The sequence below is a fragment of the Calidris pugnax genome, unplaced genomic scaffold (genome assembly GCF_001431845.1).
Source record: "Calidris pugnax isolate Ruff unplaced genomic scaffold, ASM143184v1 scaffold132, whole genome shotgun sequence".
In the NCBI taxonomy this organism is placed as follows: domain Eukaryota; kingdom Metazoa; phylum Chordata; class Aves; order Charadriiformes; family Scolopacidae; genus Calidris; species Calidris pugnax.
In genome coordinates, this window is record NW_015090910.1 from 2,091,374 (window position 1) to 2,106,697 (window position 15,324).

The following is a 15,324-nucleotide window of genomic DNA, read 5'->3' on the forward strand; positions in this document are numbered from 1 at the left end:
CAAACAGCATCCACCACGTTACACTTGGAAATTTCTAATATTCAGCTGTCCCAGCCCACAGCATTTCTCTTGGCCATTAACCATTACCACTCCTCGGTCCCGAATGTCCTAACAACAGGGGGAAATGAGGCAGAAAAGGAGCGAGAACAAAGGGCAGACGTCGGGCAGAGGCCAGCTTCAGCAGAAGGGAAAATACTCTTTAGAAAACAGAAAAACATGAAACCATCTTTCACTTTGGGAAGCGCTTTCATATTAACAAAAGATCAGCATAAGTTATGTGTTAGGGATAAGAACACACAACTCAAACATATGGTGCTAAGATTAGGCAGGGAATTTTTATTGCTTTATTATCTACTCATACTGCGCAAAAAAAAAATATAAATCCACAACTCTGCAGCTCTTAAGGCAGTTACACATATGGGAGGAAAAAGGCATGAAACAAGACTGAAATATTCTGTATGTTTTATCATCTGCTGCCATCTAGAAATAGGTGTATTTTCTACAGATCTGGGGGTCGTGGGGAGAGCTCTGGGTGAGCAAAACAAATGATAGAATGGGATTTTTTTCAAAGCTAACTAATACAGTGATTCTACTTTAGTGGACTCTTGAGCTGCGCAACTGAGATATTTTAAGTTCTATCGAAATAAAATATTTCCAGATTTATACTCCTGGGCTTTATCGTATTTCCCCATGAAAGGACGTTACTGGAACAGAGAGTGAGAGACCTGATTGTAACAAACTTGTACCAACACAGGAAAAGGCAGGTTTTGCCTCAATGGCAAGAGGGTGGTGTGATCTCAGGAGAAGGGAAAGGGAAGCACCAGGTACAGATGGGCTGAGGACACGAGAGACAGTGAGGAGATACCTGTGTCTCCACTTCATCTTCTACGAAGACAAGCTGAGAGAGTTGAGGGGTTCAGCCTGGAGAAGAGAAGGCTCTGGGGAGACCATCAAGCACCTTCCAGTCCCCAAAGGGGCTCCAGGAGAAATGGGGAGGGACTCCTGATCAGGGAGAACAGTGAGAGATGTGAGAAGAATTGGGGAAAGGGAGGGTCATGGAAGCCAAACTTCTAAAGCACGAAAAACTACAGCTAAAATAGCAGTTGACCTGAAAAAAAAAAAAATTGCACATGAATTCAATTAGGTTTTTTATAAAATTACTTATAAAGATTACTTTAAAGATACTTATAGAGATTACTAGAAATACTTACAAAGATTCCTTGGAGCTCTTTCACTGCCACCCCAGGCCCCACACAGCAATAAACTCTACTTCTGAAAGGTTTGCTCCTGTTCCCAGAGAGCAGCTCCTGAGGTTCTCCATAAACCACAAAGGGCCTGAGGAATTTAACTGCATTCATCACACGCTCTTGAGTATGCTGCTCCTATTGATGTTAAGGCAAAGTTTCCAATAGCTTCATGGTGACTAAAATAATATGCTTTTAAAATGTGGTGACCCTTGGCTGGAAAAGTCCCAAGCAATGACGTGTAAGGCCATGGTCAGCAGCCCAGCCATGGAAACCACTGGTTTCCCACTCCAACTTGAGGACACACAACAGGAACCTCCATCTGCCGCAGGAGGTTGCCTTGCTAAACAAGCAAACACTAGACGTGTGTTATTACAAGTCATCTTTAATAGAATTTAAAAATAGCTGTTGCAAACTTTATTTGCAGAAAAATAAATCAATGACAATTTTCCAAAATCCCGTGAAACAGTCGAGCTCCTCAGCATTTGTTTCACTATTTGCAAAGGCAGAAGCAGTTGGCAGAGCTAGCGTGTTAATCCACCTCCCTTTGCTCAAAACCATTCAGAAAAGCCTTCTTTTCCTGCCGTCTGTGATTTGATCAAAAATGGAAATGTTTATGATGACCCTGAACTAGGCCAAAATGGGTATCTGACCATGTCTCAAGGCAGTCAAGAACTTTAGTTCCAATTGCTTAAGGTCTAACATGGAAAAAGCCAGCAGCACAGCTGATGTATGGTAGATTGCACCTCCTTATGCGATACTTTCTTTGAGCCAGTTTTTTTTTTAATATATATTTTCTTCCTCATATTAGTGTCCCACCCAAGCTAACAATACTAAAAACCACAACAAAAACACCAATTCATAACACAACATCACGAGATCTGAGCAAGGACAATGAAGCTTCTGGGTAACCACTAAGAAATACACGATAAAACGTATGATTTGAAATTAAAGAGGAATCCTAACACTGGAGTTCTGGCGACTCACAGGTAGCACATAAGCAATTAATGCTCATATACATCGGAAAGTAACGAGCTGTCCGTTAGGAAAAATAATCACTGGATTGACCTGATGCAGCACACGGTCAGGCTTTATTGCATAGAACAGCGTTAGTGCAACAATATTTCCAAGTGGCACAAAAAATACAATAAACTGAGTAAGACACAACGCTGAAGTCAAATATTTTGACACAGGGTAAAGGAGAATCTAATAATAACTCAAAAGACCCAATCACCTAACTGCTGCTTGTGGATAAATTACTAGGGAAAACATCTAATTTCAAAATCTTTGATATATTTAGAGGACTAAACACATAAATAGAGCTCAATGCATAAAAATTCATGGTAGAAGAAGGAAGGCTGTAACAGGAAGATTATTGGCCATTAGAATTAAAATTGAATACTCTTCCTTGGTATTTGAGATAAAAAAGCTATGCTGGTAGGTACCAGCTGCTTTCCAAATACAATCTTTCCTAAAAACCTGTGTATTTTGAAAACCAAAACATCACACTGTGTTGTTGGTTTGGGCACTTTGTGAAGATCTTGTACATTTCTAATTGCACACACACACCATAGAGGCTAGAGCCTAAAGAATGGTTATGCATATACAAGTGCTTCCTACAGGAACCTGCTTAAACCCAATGTTGTCAATATTCATACCAACTGGGACAGCACACTGGGAGAAATACTGCTAGGATAATATTTTGAAAACTGAATAAAACCAATTTTTGAACCTTAGATTCGATTTTCAACAGAGACTTTCAAGGCAAGAGAGAGGCACATTAACGCTGGACCTTGGCTCTTCTGCTCCTTCTGCACCAGTTTGGCCACTTGCCCCTTTTCTAACTGGCCACTGACTGGCACGAGCCACAGGCTCCTGCTTGTGAAGCTAATGGGAGCAAGGCGGGGGGAGAACCTTCAGAATGCACAATGTTCTTCTTTTAAACTCAGTCCTAAATAAATTACTATTTCTTACTGATTTAAAAGCATATTAATGGCCCCGCACAGCTCGTGTCCACTGACGGCACGTGGCTGAAAAGGGCGTGGGAAACACCAAAGAATATTCAGATTTGAAACAAACAGCAAGGGTCAGGCAATGACCCCATCACAAACTACCTTCTCCTGACTGCTTTTACTGTCGCTCCTTAAAGACCTTGCTCCTAAGGATTTTTTGCTAAGAGATTTCCCAGTAACTTCAGCGGGAGCACGGCCCCTCCAACATCAACAACGGGGTGTTTGTTCACCGACTCCGACAATCCCGTGACCTGATGCATCATGACTGATGCTTTTTTGGGTGGGCGAGGCAGCCCAGAGTCATTGAGAAACACGTGTTGCTTGCCTCAAAAGCAAACATAAAGGAACACTAATAAAAGCCGCAATATCTGAAATTACGATGAGCAGTTTAAATCCATTTTCCTGGAGGATATTCGGGAAGCTGGGACTGCCTGCAAAATAAAACTCATTTATTCCTACTTTCTACTGCAATGGAGTAGTTTATCTCCAGTACAACTTGTCTAGAAAATAAGCTTCTTTATCCTAAGATTAATCAGGTATTAACACTCCTCTTGGAAGCTCTACATATAGTAAAAACTGAAAGTCAGTGAGCTATGGGTTCTGGAAATTATATTAAATGGAGGCAAATGACATGCCAAAGCTGCTGAACCCAAAGGTCACCAAGAAACCAAACCCACAGCAAAACACACCCCAGTTCAGAGTGTGAGCGTTCTCCAGATCTCACACTGGGCACAACTCACTCTGCTCCCACACGCGGGTACAGGGTTTGAGGCACAAAGACACATTTCAGTTTGTATCTCGGGTTTCTACCAGCTTTGGACCCGTGTGACCAAGGGCACAACTTACAGAGGGGCAGATCCTGCATCCTATTGACTAAGAAGCACTTTGGATTTCCAAAAATTCAGTATAAGTGCCCATGGGTTGGGGCAGCACGGGCACTCACGTTAAGGCACTAATCATCTCTTCCAGGAGCTGGATCCAAAGTGCACCAAAGACAAATCAAACGCATTAACCGAGTCCAAAGAACCAGGCCTAAGCTCTGCCAGAGAGACAGAACAGAACCCCAAGTTTGGGAAAAACCCTGTAAATTCTAAGTACAGATAAAGTAAAGCAAATGACCCCACCTAAACTCGTTTTGCAGTTAAAAACCAACACCTCGACATTAGAAGGCGCCCGGTGCAGGAAGTTCAGGGCTCTTTCCCTGCTACCATCTACCAGCTTCCTTTGAGAACAGAAGAACAGATGAGCATAAAATACAAAAATATACATTTTAAGCAGCAGCAAAATTTGAATAAAAATTAGAAATCGCTCAAGGAAAGTGACTGCCACATTATTACATGTGCACACGTGCACACTCCGTCTCAGAAAGGTAGGAGGGGAAGGGAGCCAATAGCCTAAAAATTTCTCCCTCTGTTAATTTGCACAACAGCTGTTAACTTCATCGCAGTGACTAGGGGTGTTATGTGTTATGATATGTCACAAAGAAGTAAGCATTACACAGGGGCAGTGCTCCAGAAGGATAAACCAGGGAAGACGTTCATACAGAGGGAGGAGTTCCCAAGGTCACACCTTTTCCCATCCATAGGGACCCGTCACTCTCCCCACGTGCAAGGAGCAGGTCTGGGTGTAAAAGTGGCTGCTGTTCTTCCCCCGTCCCTCTCCTCAGGGCCCCGCAGCTGTCAGGGCACAGGGAGAGACAAACAGCTCTTTATTGTTGATAAACAGCTCTTTGGGGTTACGTCACTTAAATCGTTGACAAGATGACGCCATGAATGCGAGACATAAAGGATGCCCCAGAGTGACATTTCCAGAAGACTCCTACAAACCAGAAAAGGATCCAAGCAACCTTCATCCTGCTGGCCATAAATATGCCAATGGACACCAGCGTTCCCACACAGAAAGAGAATTAGGTTGGTTTCTGAAAAACCCTAGAAAAATGGAGTCTCAAGCACAGACTCCATCTTTGATACATTTACAGTAAAAGCCTTTCAGAGTAAAATGCATAAGAACGTCCCAAGGCCTTATTTTCAAACATGAATAACTTATGAATTGGCAAAACATCCACCTAGCTTGTCTGTAATAACAAAAAAAAAGACCGACAACTTTCTGGAGCGTTCAGCAGTTTGTGAATGCAGCACTTCTTGGCTCTCGGATCTGCCGTGAAGCCAGCTCCTTATATTTTTTGTATTATTCCCCATGAGAACACACAGTGAAATTCAATCTTAATGATCAGTGTCAGGTCTGCAGAACAGCACAAAGCGAACTCTGGTACCAAGCTCCCAGGGCTCTGCTTCCCAACGCCCCAGTGGAGAAGCAGCCAGATTTCAGAAAAGCACAGGAAACTAATGTACAGCCCTAAAATCCAAGGAGAAATGAAAGCTGGGGCAGAAAGGGAGTGGGAACACGGAGCTGGGTTTGCGTTATCTCAGGCTGCTTTCTCAGCAACTCTGTGCTTCTTCAGAAAATAACTTCAGTATGAAACGAAGACTTGGAAAGCTTTTTCCAGCAGATACTTGAAGAGGTTTTCTGGCCCAGCCAGAAATGCAGCGCCCGGGCCAGCCCAGCTCCCCTGAAGGCGGCGGGAGTTTGGTCGCTGTCACCACTAAAGACGGGCTGGTATCTCAACGCAAGGTTTTCTTTGGATAATTTATGGAAACCTTAGACGAGAAACATCATCCGTCTCCTCTTACAGCGCCCAAGAGCAGAGGGAGTTGACGTGAAGGACAGAGAGCAGCCAGAAGAAGGAGGCCAGCGAGGAGCACCCGAGCAGGGCCGGAGAGCCATCGCGGTGGCAGAGGCTGCAGTCGCTGTCACAGAAGTCACACGGGGTGACACTTTGCATTACCCCTGAGTTGTAGCTTCTCACCGCTCTTCTCCCTGTTCGGAAAGGGTAGTTAGCATTAGTTAATGAGCTTCTGAGAACAGACCGACAAATTAGCTTCAAAAAGAAAGCATTTTTATAAGATGGGCTACACTCTGATGCAGAGCTCGCCCTACCCTGCAAAACCCTTCCCAGAGCGGGTGCTCAAGCCCAGGCATTAATTAATCTTTGTTCTTCTCCCAAAACACCAAAGTGTTCTCATTACAGTCAGGCAAAGGCCTGGTGAAAGGCACGCTCCTGGACTCAGTCTCAGCTGTTGGACCCAATCTGCTCACAAACCTGGGTCAAACATGAGAAAAGGGATTTCGCCCCTGCCCACACGGCAGGTCCCACAGCAGCAGCTCAGAGGCATTACCCACAGGTTCCTGGCTCTGACATTCAAGAGCTAGGTCTCTCATAACCGATGTCTTCTCTGTCAATAATATGTTTGGAAGCTTCAGCTTCCCAGCTCCAGGATTGCCTGCCTCACCCAGATCCTGCTCCTGGACTTCACTCCCCCGTGCCCCGAAGCATTGCTACAGAGCCAGACCAGGAGCCTGGAAAGTTTCAAACACATCAGTGGTCACCCACACAACAAGCTTTTGCAAAGTTTCATTCCCACAGTGGGTTTTTGTGGTTTGAAGGTTTGACTAGGGACACTGCAAGTTCTTTTTTAATTAGTAGTACTTTTTAACAGAAATGATATTCAGTTTCCTTTCAAGTCTCAAGGTATTAAAGAAGTTTTCTTGCCCAATGGTGACACTCAACTAATCCTGGCCAAAGTCAGGTCGCAGAAGCAGCAGCCATTTGAGCAGCTGGGTACGGTGACCCTGGCATCCAAGGCAGTTCTTACACCACACAGATATAACTGCTTTGATCAATTCCAGAGCACAAGAGCTCCTCAGGCATCTCCTGGCTCTGAATACAATCTGAATTTGTCACCATCACATAAAAAGCACACCTGCAGCTGGCGTCACCCACTCAGAGAGTCGTGGAAAATAATAGATTAAAATAAAAGCAGGTTCCTGTATTAGACAGGATGTTCTCCCAGGAGAACTCAGGATCATGACATACGTATATATGTTGACCAACAATAATTCTATACTACATAGGGATAGGAATGGTGTCTTGTAAAATAATATTTGAAGCAATCTTTTTCTTAAAGTCAAAGCTTTCTATTGCGGCACTGATTATGTCACATAAATTTTAATCCCTAAGGATATTAATTCATTTCTTTCTTTAAATTAATATTGATTTATTAACTGAGAATTTATGGATACTAAATGTATTTAAATAGAATGAAAATATTTACACATGTGCATTTATATGTGACTTTTTATACACATATTCATAAGTCTAACAGCATTCTTATAAAAGACTAGGTCCTGAGCTCTTCTCCAAGGAACTGAAGCACATAGAAATTTGTTTTCATAGAATCACAGCATGGTTTGGGTTGGAAGGGACCTTAAAGCCCCCCCCAGTGCCACCCCCTGCCCTGGGCAGGGACACCTCCCACCAGCCCAGGCTGCTCCAAGCCCCCTCCAGCCTGGCCTTGAACCCCTCCAGGGATGGGGCAGCCACAGCTTCTCTGGGCAACCTGGGCCAGGCTCTCACCATCATCAATGTGAAAATATTTCTTCCTTCTATCTAATCTAAATCTTTTCTCCCTCTTCGAGTTTAAAACCATTACCCCTTGTCATATCACAACAGGCCCTGCTGAAAAGTCTGTCCCCATCTCTCCTGTTTCAGCTGGCTGGTGTAACCAAAGCCTCTCTAATATCTTCTTCAGCACCTTATAATCTCTCTTTGCTTTTCCTTTTGCCCAAGAGCTTTGTATGTTGCTGCCTTTCTCTAAATACACTCTACACACACCAAAAAAAACAAACCCAAAATCAATCCAGCCCAACCCAAAAAAACTTTGAAACTGTTTTTCTCATGTACATCTTTTTTACATAACTACAGAAATCAAAACACTGGCATTTTCTCCAGTAAAGGACTCTTAGTTTAAACACGAAACAGATGGAAAAGCTACTCGAAAGATAATCATTAACTTGGTAAGTGAACCACAGTGAAGTTCCTCCTTCATTCTGGTAGTTTTGGGAACACATTGGGCCAGACTGAAGCCAATTTACACCAGCTGACAATTAAGTTATGACAATTCACACCAGCTGATGAACCAACCCATTAGGACAGTAAGCATATATATGGGAAAACGTTACTATTTGTTAGAAAATTTGGCATGCCAATGTCCAAAAAGGCTGCAGTTCAATGAAAAAAAAAACAAATTTCAGTTCAATGTGGCTTTGTCTTCACTAAAATTTGCCCTATTTCCATGAAAAGAAACATTCTGAGTCACTAAGATCCACTTGGAATGACTGACACTTACTAGGTTCATAGTAATCCACCACAGTCACTGAAGCATCCTGGATATTTGCCACTTTGAAGTCTCTCACAGCCGGAATATCCACACAAACCTGTGTTTCATTTAGCTAGAAAAACAGAAGAGAAACAGCCTGAGAACCCCGGAAATGGTGCTTTCATGGAAGAGGTAAGGACTTCCAGCTCAGCGGCAGCCCTTCATTTCTAAAGACTTGGAGTCAGGATGCACAGAAAAATGCTTGTCTCATTTGTAGTCATTTTGGCCAAGTTACAGAGTTCTGGAAATGTCTGACTTCTTATATATGATTTTTAAGAGGCCCCATCTAGAGACCTTTTACAAATGCAACCGAATTGTACCCATCCAATCAGTATCACTAAAAAACAGTGGAACTATTAATTCAATGTGACCAGCACATGTTGATTTCCCCAAACAGTACAACCATAACATTTCCAAATTTAAACCAAACAATGGCAGAGTCAAGATTAACATCACTACAAACGTATTTCTTTTTTATTTTCAACTTACAGAGTCTAAGTATAGGTTGACTTTTCCATTGTCCTTTTCCACCTTCTTCACTGTATTGTCTAATGGAACGAAATCAGGTGACACGGAGAAACCACTGAGTAAGCCCACCTCCATGAGGACCATCCCACTCCTGGGAGCTGCACCAGAACCCAAGTACCTTTTCAAAATACAGAGACAAAGCACATTTTAGCAGAAACACCACAGACCACTCTCCAAAGAAACTGTCTTATCGTTATATCCCAACTATAGTAGCAATACTACTTAAGAAACAAATGGAACAAAACACAACAAGAAAATTTCTAACTATAAAGAGATAACAATTGATTTCTCTATTGTTCTGCTTGATAATTTCAACTAGATATGCAAAAGCAGGTTTAGCACTGAGAAAACTACAGTGCACAAATCATATGAGAGACTACACTGACACCACCAGGAGCTTTCTGTTGGCATCTCTACATGCAGGTTTATCACAAACATGCAGGAAATATTGCAATTAAACACATTTCAACAGGCAATGGGACAAGAGGAAACAGCCTCTGTGCAGAAAATGTTGTAAGTAAACACATTTCAGCGGGCGATGGGACAAGAGGAAACAGCCTCAAGTTGTGCCAGGGAAGGTTTAGGATGGATATTGGGAAAAATTTCTCCACAGAAAGAGTTATGAAGCCGTGAAAGATGCTGCCCAGGGCAGTGGTGGAGTTGCCATCCACGGAAGGAGTTATGAAGCCTTGAAAGATGTTGCCCAGGGCAGCGGTGGAGTTGCCATCCCTGGATGTATTTAAAAGCTGGGCAGACAGTGCTGAGGGACATGGGTTGGTGGTAATTTGGCAGTGTTGGGTTGATGGTTGGACTTGATGATCTTAAAGGTCTCTTCCCACTAAAAAGACTCTAAAGCAGGTGGCAGAAGGGTTCCCCCCCACCTTGGCGTGGAGGGTAAATGATTATTGTTACACTAGAACAGAAATGTCTCCCGTCTTCATTTTGAAGGCCTGACAGGAGTTGAAAGTAATTGAATAAGACTATTTCATTGTAGAGCTGGATGGCTGAAAACCAGAGAGGGTTTGGTCTCAAAGCAGTGCTGCTGAGCCTGGCAGAGAGGCTGACTGAAGGCAGAGATGACTTTGAAAGAAGCACAGCACAACTGCTGACTTCAGTTGGCTCCTGAGGTTAGAAACAAATGAAACCATCTGTGGGATGACGGGCTGTGCCAAAGTAGCTGCTATTGGAAACAAATAACTGATTTGGAACTGAATGTAATTATTGCTGCATAATTACCAATAGGAGCGGAGGAAAATACCCAAGCTTTCTAGCTAGCCTGGGGAGCTACTAAAATACCAACGGGCAGCCAAACCAGCTTGGTATTGTCAAGAAGTGAACAAGATATATCCCTAGAAGTTATGAAGACCTGGCTCCCAAGAAAGGCAGCCTTGGGGGTGGCTTCTGGTATCACCTCTTCAAAAATTAAAAAAAATCACCACGTGAGAAGGGTAATCAGTCAGAGAAAAAGAGAAGCCTTGAAACTTGTGCCTGAAGAGAATGCTTTAAGCTGAATGTTATGTTTCAGCTCCTCAGCAACAGGAGATCTGTGTGAGACCCTCTCACAGACAGTGCAAAGAGGAGAAAACAGCACCAAGCCGGTGCAGGCAGAAAGCATAAACAAGAGCATGAGTAGAACCACTAGCAACCAGGTTCCCAGGCCTGAAAATGGTCCCAGTCTTTGGGACTGACCAGAGGGGACAGTGGCAGCCCTGGGTATTTGCATCCCAGACAGGGAGTCAGGTCCTCTAACCCAGAATCAGCTCAATTTGAACAAGACATCACCTGCTCCAGCGTCATAAATGGCACCCAGTTGAGTGTCCGTTGACCATGGCCAATCGCCATCAAGCTGGTTGGAAGAAGGTGGAATGTTCTGCAGATTTAGAGAAAGAAGAACATTGCAAAGCTGCAGCCTGCGTCACCTGACTGTGCACACCCACAGCTGGCTGAACTGCCTGAGGTTTCCACACTCTGTCTTTCTGCATTTGCCCACTCTGGCTTCTCTCCCAGAAAGCCCCACCATGTTGTAAAGATTATAACTAGACCAACTTTAAACTCATTCAGGAATTTAATATAGATCATCAATATATTACAGGGGGAAAAAAAATGACTAGCCTATCAAGCCAAGAAACCAGAGGTGAAGTTTCAGCCTAAAGAACAGAAACACAGACTTACTAGAAATGACACCAGTCCACTTTCTGTGGTAAGAGTTAATGGATCTTAATGGTCCAAATATTCTCCTGGGGCAGTTTTATAATGCCACTAGATTTTCCCCTACCCTTTGAACGCTTTGAAATTAAAACATCATCACCCTCAAGCCTTCCCAGAGAGATGGAGCCTTCCCTGTCTGTATTCCTGAGCCAAGGGCCTGCGCTAGAAAATCGGAACGCTCAGCCAAGCCTTATCCCAGAGCCATCATGTAAACCCTTTACATGTCAAGAGTTTGTGCTAGACTTGAGAAAGCTGTTGACACTTCATAGAAAACTTTAAAAGAGAACAAGCCCGTTCTATTTTAAGAGCTCTCATGTATTCTCATGTCCCTGCCCACCATCTGTATCACACATTAAACCAGGGCTCTGGCTTTGTGCCCGCTGGCTGTTTCCCAAATTAAATCAATCCTCTCCCTACTGAAATCATATTCACTGCGGCTGATTATTTGTATGATGGTGTCACCTAGAGGCTCCAGCTCCAGTCACAGCTCCCTGGTGACAGGCAGAGGATAAAAATAGTTCTAGGCATACGGTGTTCAAAGTTTAGATAAATAACAAAAAGAGGATGTGGAGGAAAGGAACGCAAGAGTAATCACGGGGGATCAGGTGGTACTTGGCAAATCTTGCATTTACAAAGAACCCATTATAATGTCACAAGAAGAAAACAGGGTTTCTAGAGAAAGCATTCACAAGCAGATGAATTCCTAAAATCCAGAGAACGTACCCGTCTCAACATCCTTGTAGAGAATAAAAGATAAGAAGATTAAAAACATAAATATAGAGAGAGGTACAATGTCCTCTAGGGTTTTCTGTAAAATATGCAGTGCTCTCTAACTACAATTAGAAGTGCATACTGAAGAAACTGCCAGAGAACAAACACCTTCGTATATTTCTTTTAAATACATGTATAAACAGCTTCACAGCAAGTAAAAGTGAGGCAGCAAAGCAGTCAGAGAAACAAGTCGGTTTAATGACGGGCTGACCTAGGAATATGCAATGTGCCTGTTCAATGTCACCCATCCCCATCCTCAAATGCCACCCAGGTGAGATCTGGTGGCTGCTCTGGGCTCTCTGAGAGACTACTTCAGCAGTCCCAGATCCGTTCTCAAGAGGTGTTTGCTGAACAAGAAACATCACCCTGGATGCACCACCCCCCTCCCTCAGTCAGCAGAAAGAACAGAATTAGCCTGGCTGGAAAATCCATCACTGCTTTCAACTGCACAACGATGCTTACGTTATACTATATTATCAAACTCAGAACGATAAGACATCTTGCTAAATGAAGGCCCACAAAGATCCTTGCACAATAAGACAAAAGCCCAGTTGAATTTATCATTTTGTAAACATGGCTTTTGACTCCTGCCAAAATTCTTCTGAGCAAAGTTTGGTCATCTCTATTAATAAGGAATGATTATTCATATTTAATAATGTTTTCAGCACTTCAGAACCTCCTTCTCTGTTTACAAAAAAAAAAAAAAGTTCTAATTCTAGAACAAAAGTAAAGCTTTGTGTTCACGAAAGGTCAGAGCAAGGACCCTGCTACCAGAAGAATGTGAGAGACATTGATTCAGTTCTCAAGGCTGTCCACAGCTCTCCATATGGCCAAGAAGCATTTGCACCAAAGAAGCCTGTGAGTTTCTTCTCTTATTTCACACAAACTCTTCCATACAACTCTAACATTTAAGGTACCACCATCTTTATGCACACCAGTAAAAAACCATCACCTGGCCAACAACAATTTTGCACTAAAGATCTACCACTCTATTTATTGGCTTAGAAATTGGTTCTTAGTTTAACTACTGTCATTTTTACAAAGTAATTCTGTCATTCTCTTTAGTTATACATTTATATCCTGTACATTAATAAATACGTAGAAACAAGTGGATAATTGAGCTCATTTTAAATAATTTAAAAGCTGTATAGACAAAGCAGTGTATGAGATGTTCCACTGGAATCACCTACCTTGTGCACACATTCAAGGTCAAATGGTTTTTATCGTCTTTGTCATCCTTTACATCAACATTCAAGTCAAAGGCTTCTTGTTTTCGGGTGGATCTGAGCCTCTGATCAGTGTGCTTTGTGTTGTAAATAACATTGAGCTGTGGGTTGCAAGTAGAGACACGAGATGACAAACGTAAAGCAAATCAGTGTGGTTAAAGCAGCAAGTTGCTAACAGTGTGTGTAGTGTCAGAGGAGCTCTCCCACGAGGCAGGACACACGGCCCCATGTCTGGCAGCTGCACACATGAAACTCATAGCAATTTTCTGAATGAAATACCCTTTCTGAACACTCTGTAAGGCAGCAGAACCAGTGCAATTAACAGAGGACAGTTGTGGCAAGCTCCAGGGAGCTCTAAGACAAGCAGCGATTTTCTCCCTAGTTGTTGTCTGCTGGTTTACTTCTTGAGAGTGTGAAATGGGATGGAAAAGGGTGAACTTCAGAGACCGACACCCGCTGGGATAAAAGAGAGAGGGCTGGATGTGAAAGTGAAGCAAACACATAACGTATGTAGGGAACTTGTCTCCAGTCTTCACATCACAGCATTCAAACGCCCAAACCAGATGAGGGACAGCATGTTACCCCAAGCTCAGAACAACACCATTTTCTGGCAGTTAAGCAAGTAGTTTCATCATCAGGTTCATCTGAGCAAAGGCAAAGTGATGGTCCTCAGTCTGCCCCGAGGACAGAGCTCTGCTCAGCCAGGTGAGGAGGCATGACGGGATGTCCCATGCGAGACAACAATATCAACATAAAATAAATTCATCTGCTTAGCACAGTTTGAAAAGTTTCCGATTCTCCCAGTGCAGACACGTATAAGATGATTGAAACAGTGGTGGAAGAGTGGTAAAACCAGAAGCCCTTAAGAGACCTGAATAATTAGGACGTGGCCTGATTACCTCAGACAGCCAAAGCAGAAATGCTGGAGCTGGAACTGAGCAACCAATGAGTACTCTCCCGTTATCAGCCATGGCAGAAAATCAGGCAGTGAAACACCAGGCAGTGGTATCAGTTGTCCCAGCCCATCTGCTCTTGCATACTCGTGTACTTATACCCAGTGAAAGACACCAAAAATTAAGTTTAACTTTAAGAAAACATTCTACGGTGCTTCAGGCTGATGAACAGCCAGTGCAATGCTGGTGGTAGCTGCAGCATCCCTTTGCTGTGGCACCAACAGGATAGCACCCCTGACAGAGGACAACAGAAGGGGTTGCTGACTCAGCACTTCAGCATGATGAATCAGAAAGCTCAACCTTCAAAACCCTAGGATGACAAAATCAAATAGGAGAAACTAAGAAAATACTCACTGTCAAATACTAATTGACGTTATTTGGCAAAATAGTTATTTTCACCCACAACAGAACACTGTAAGTTTGTACACATTTTTCACATACAAACTAATAATCATTATCTATTCCCTCAGTCATCACAATAAAACACACGGCAGGGCAAGGCAACCGCCTTCTTTGATGTTGGTAGGAAAATAGTCAGAAAATGGCTCAAATAACCCCTTGCAAGACCCCAACACGCACTTTGCTCGGCTAAGGCTGGGAAACCATAGTCCCTTTACAAGAGGTTCTGGCAGCAAATGGAAAGCTGCCAGTCCAAAGGTACAGGTGTGACGGGGGGGTGTCCGAGTTACAGGTCAGCAAGTCTGTGCAGAGTCTTTAATTTCTGGTTTTTGCTTTTGCTGCTCCACCCCTCACCCCGTGGCGTGCCGGCTCTGCGCAGGCACCCCAGGATTCGTCCCACACAACCACTCCGCAGGAGAAGGCCCTACCAAGGATGAAGCCAAGCTAGAAAGCTGCCAGCTGAAGGCAGGCAGAAAGCTTGGTGAAGACAAGCTGGCGGTGCCTCAACGATCCGTCACGGCAGAAACAAAGCCGTTTAAACTTTTGCCAGAAAAAGCTAATGAATGGGAATTTACTGCCAGCGCAGGATGCCTGAAACCACACGCTGAACGGGTCAATCAGCTGGTATTTTCATGGAATAAGTTACCGCGGTCACAGTTCGACTTTCCTTCCCTGATTTCTCATGACAATGAAGGAAAAAATCTTTT

General features: G+C 43.4%; 1 protein-coding gene across 1 annotated transcript in view; it reads right to left on the reverse strand.

Moving 5' to 3' along the window:
- Nucleotides 1-1,611: 1,611 nt before the first annotated feature.
- CD109 (CD109 molecule) overlaps nt 1,612-15,324 on the reverse strand; it is a 96,960-nt gene continuing 83,247 nt past the window's right edge. Inside the window, exons 38-41 of the mRNA XM_014949306.1 lie at nt 13,230-13,366; nt 9,022-9,178; nt 8,503-8,605; nt 1,612-6,133 (exon numbers count right to left, since the gene is read on the reverse strand). Coding sequence (XP_014804792.1) covers nt 5,943-6,133; nt 8,503-8,605; nt 9,022-9,178; nt 13,230-13,366 — 588 coding nt within the window. The 3' untranslated portion in view covers nt 1,612-5,942. The remainder of the gene's footprint in view (nt 6,134-8,502; nt 8,606-9,021; nt 9,179-13,229; nt 13,367-15,324) is intronic.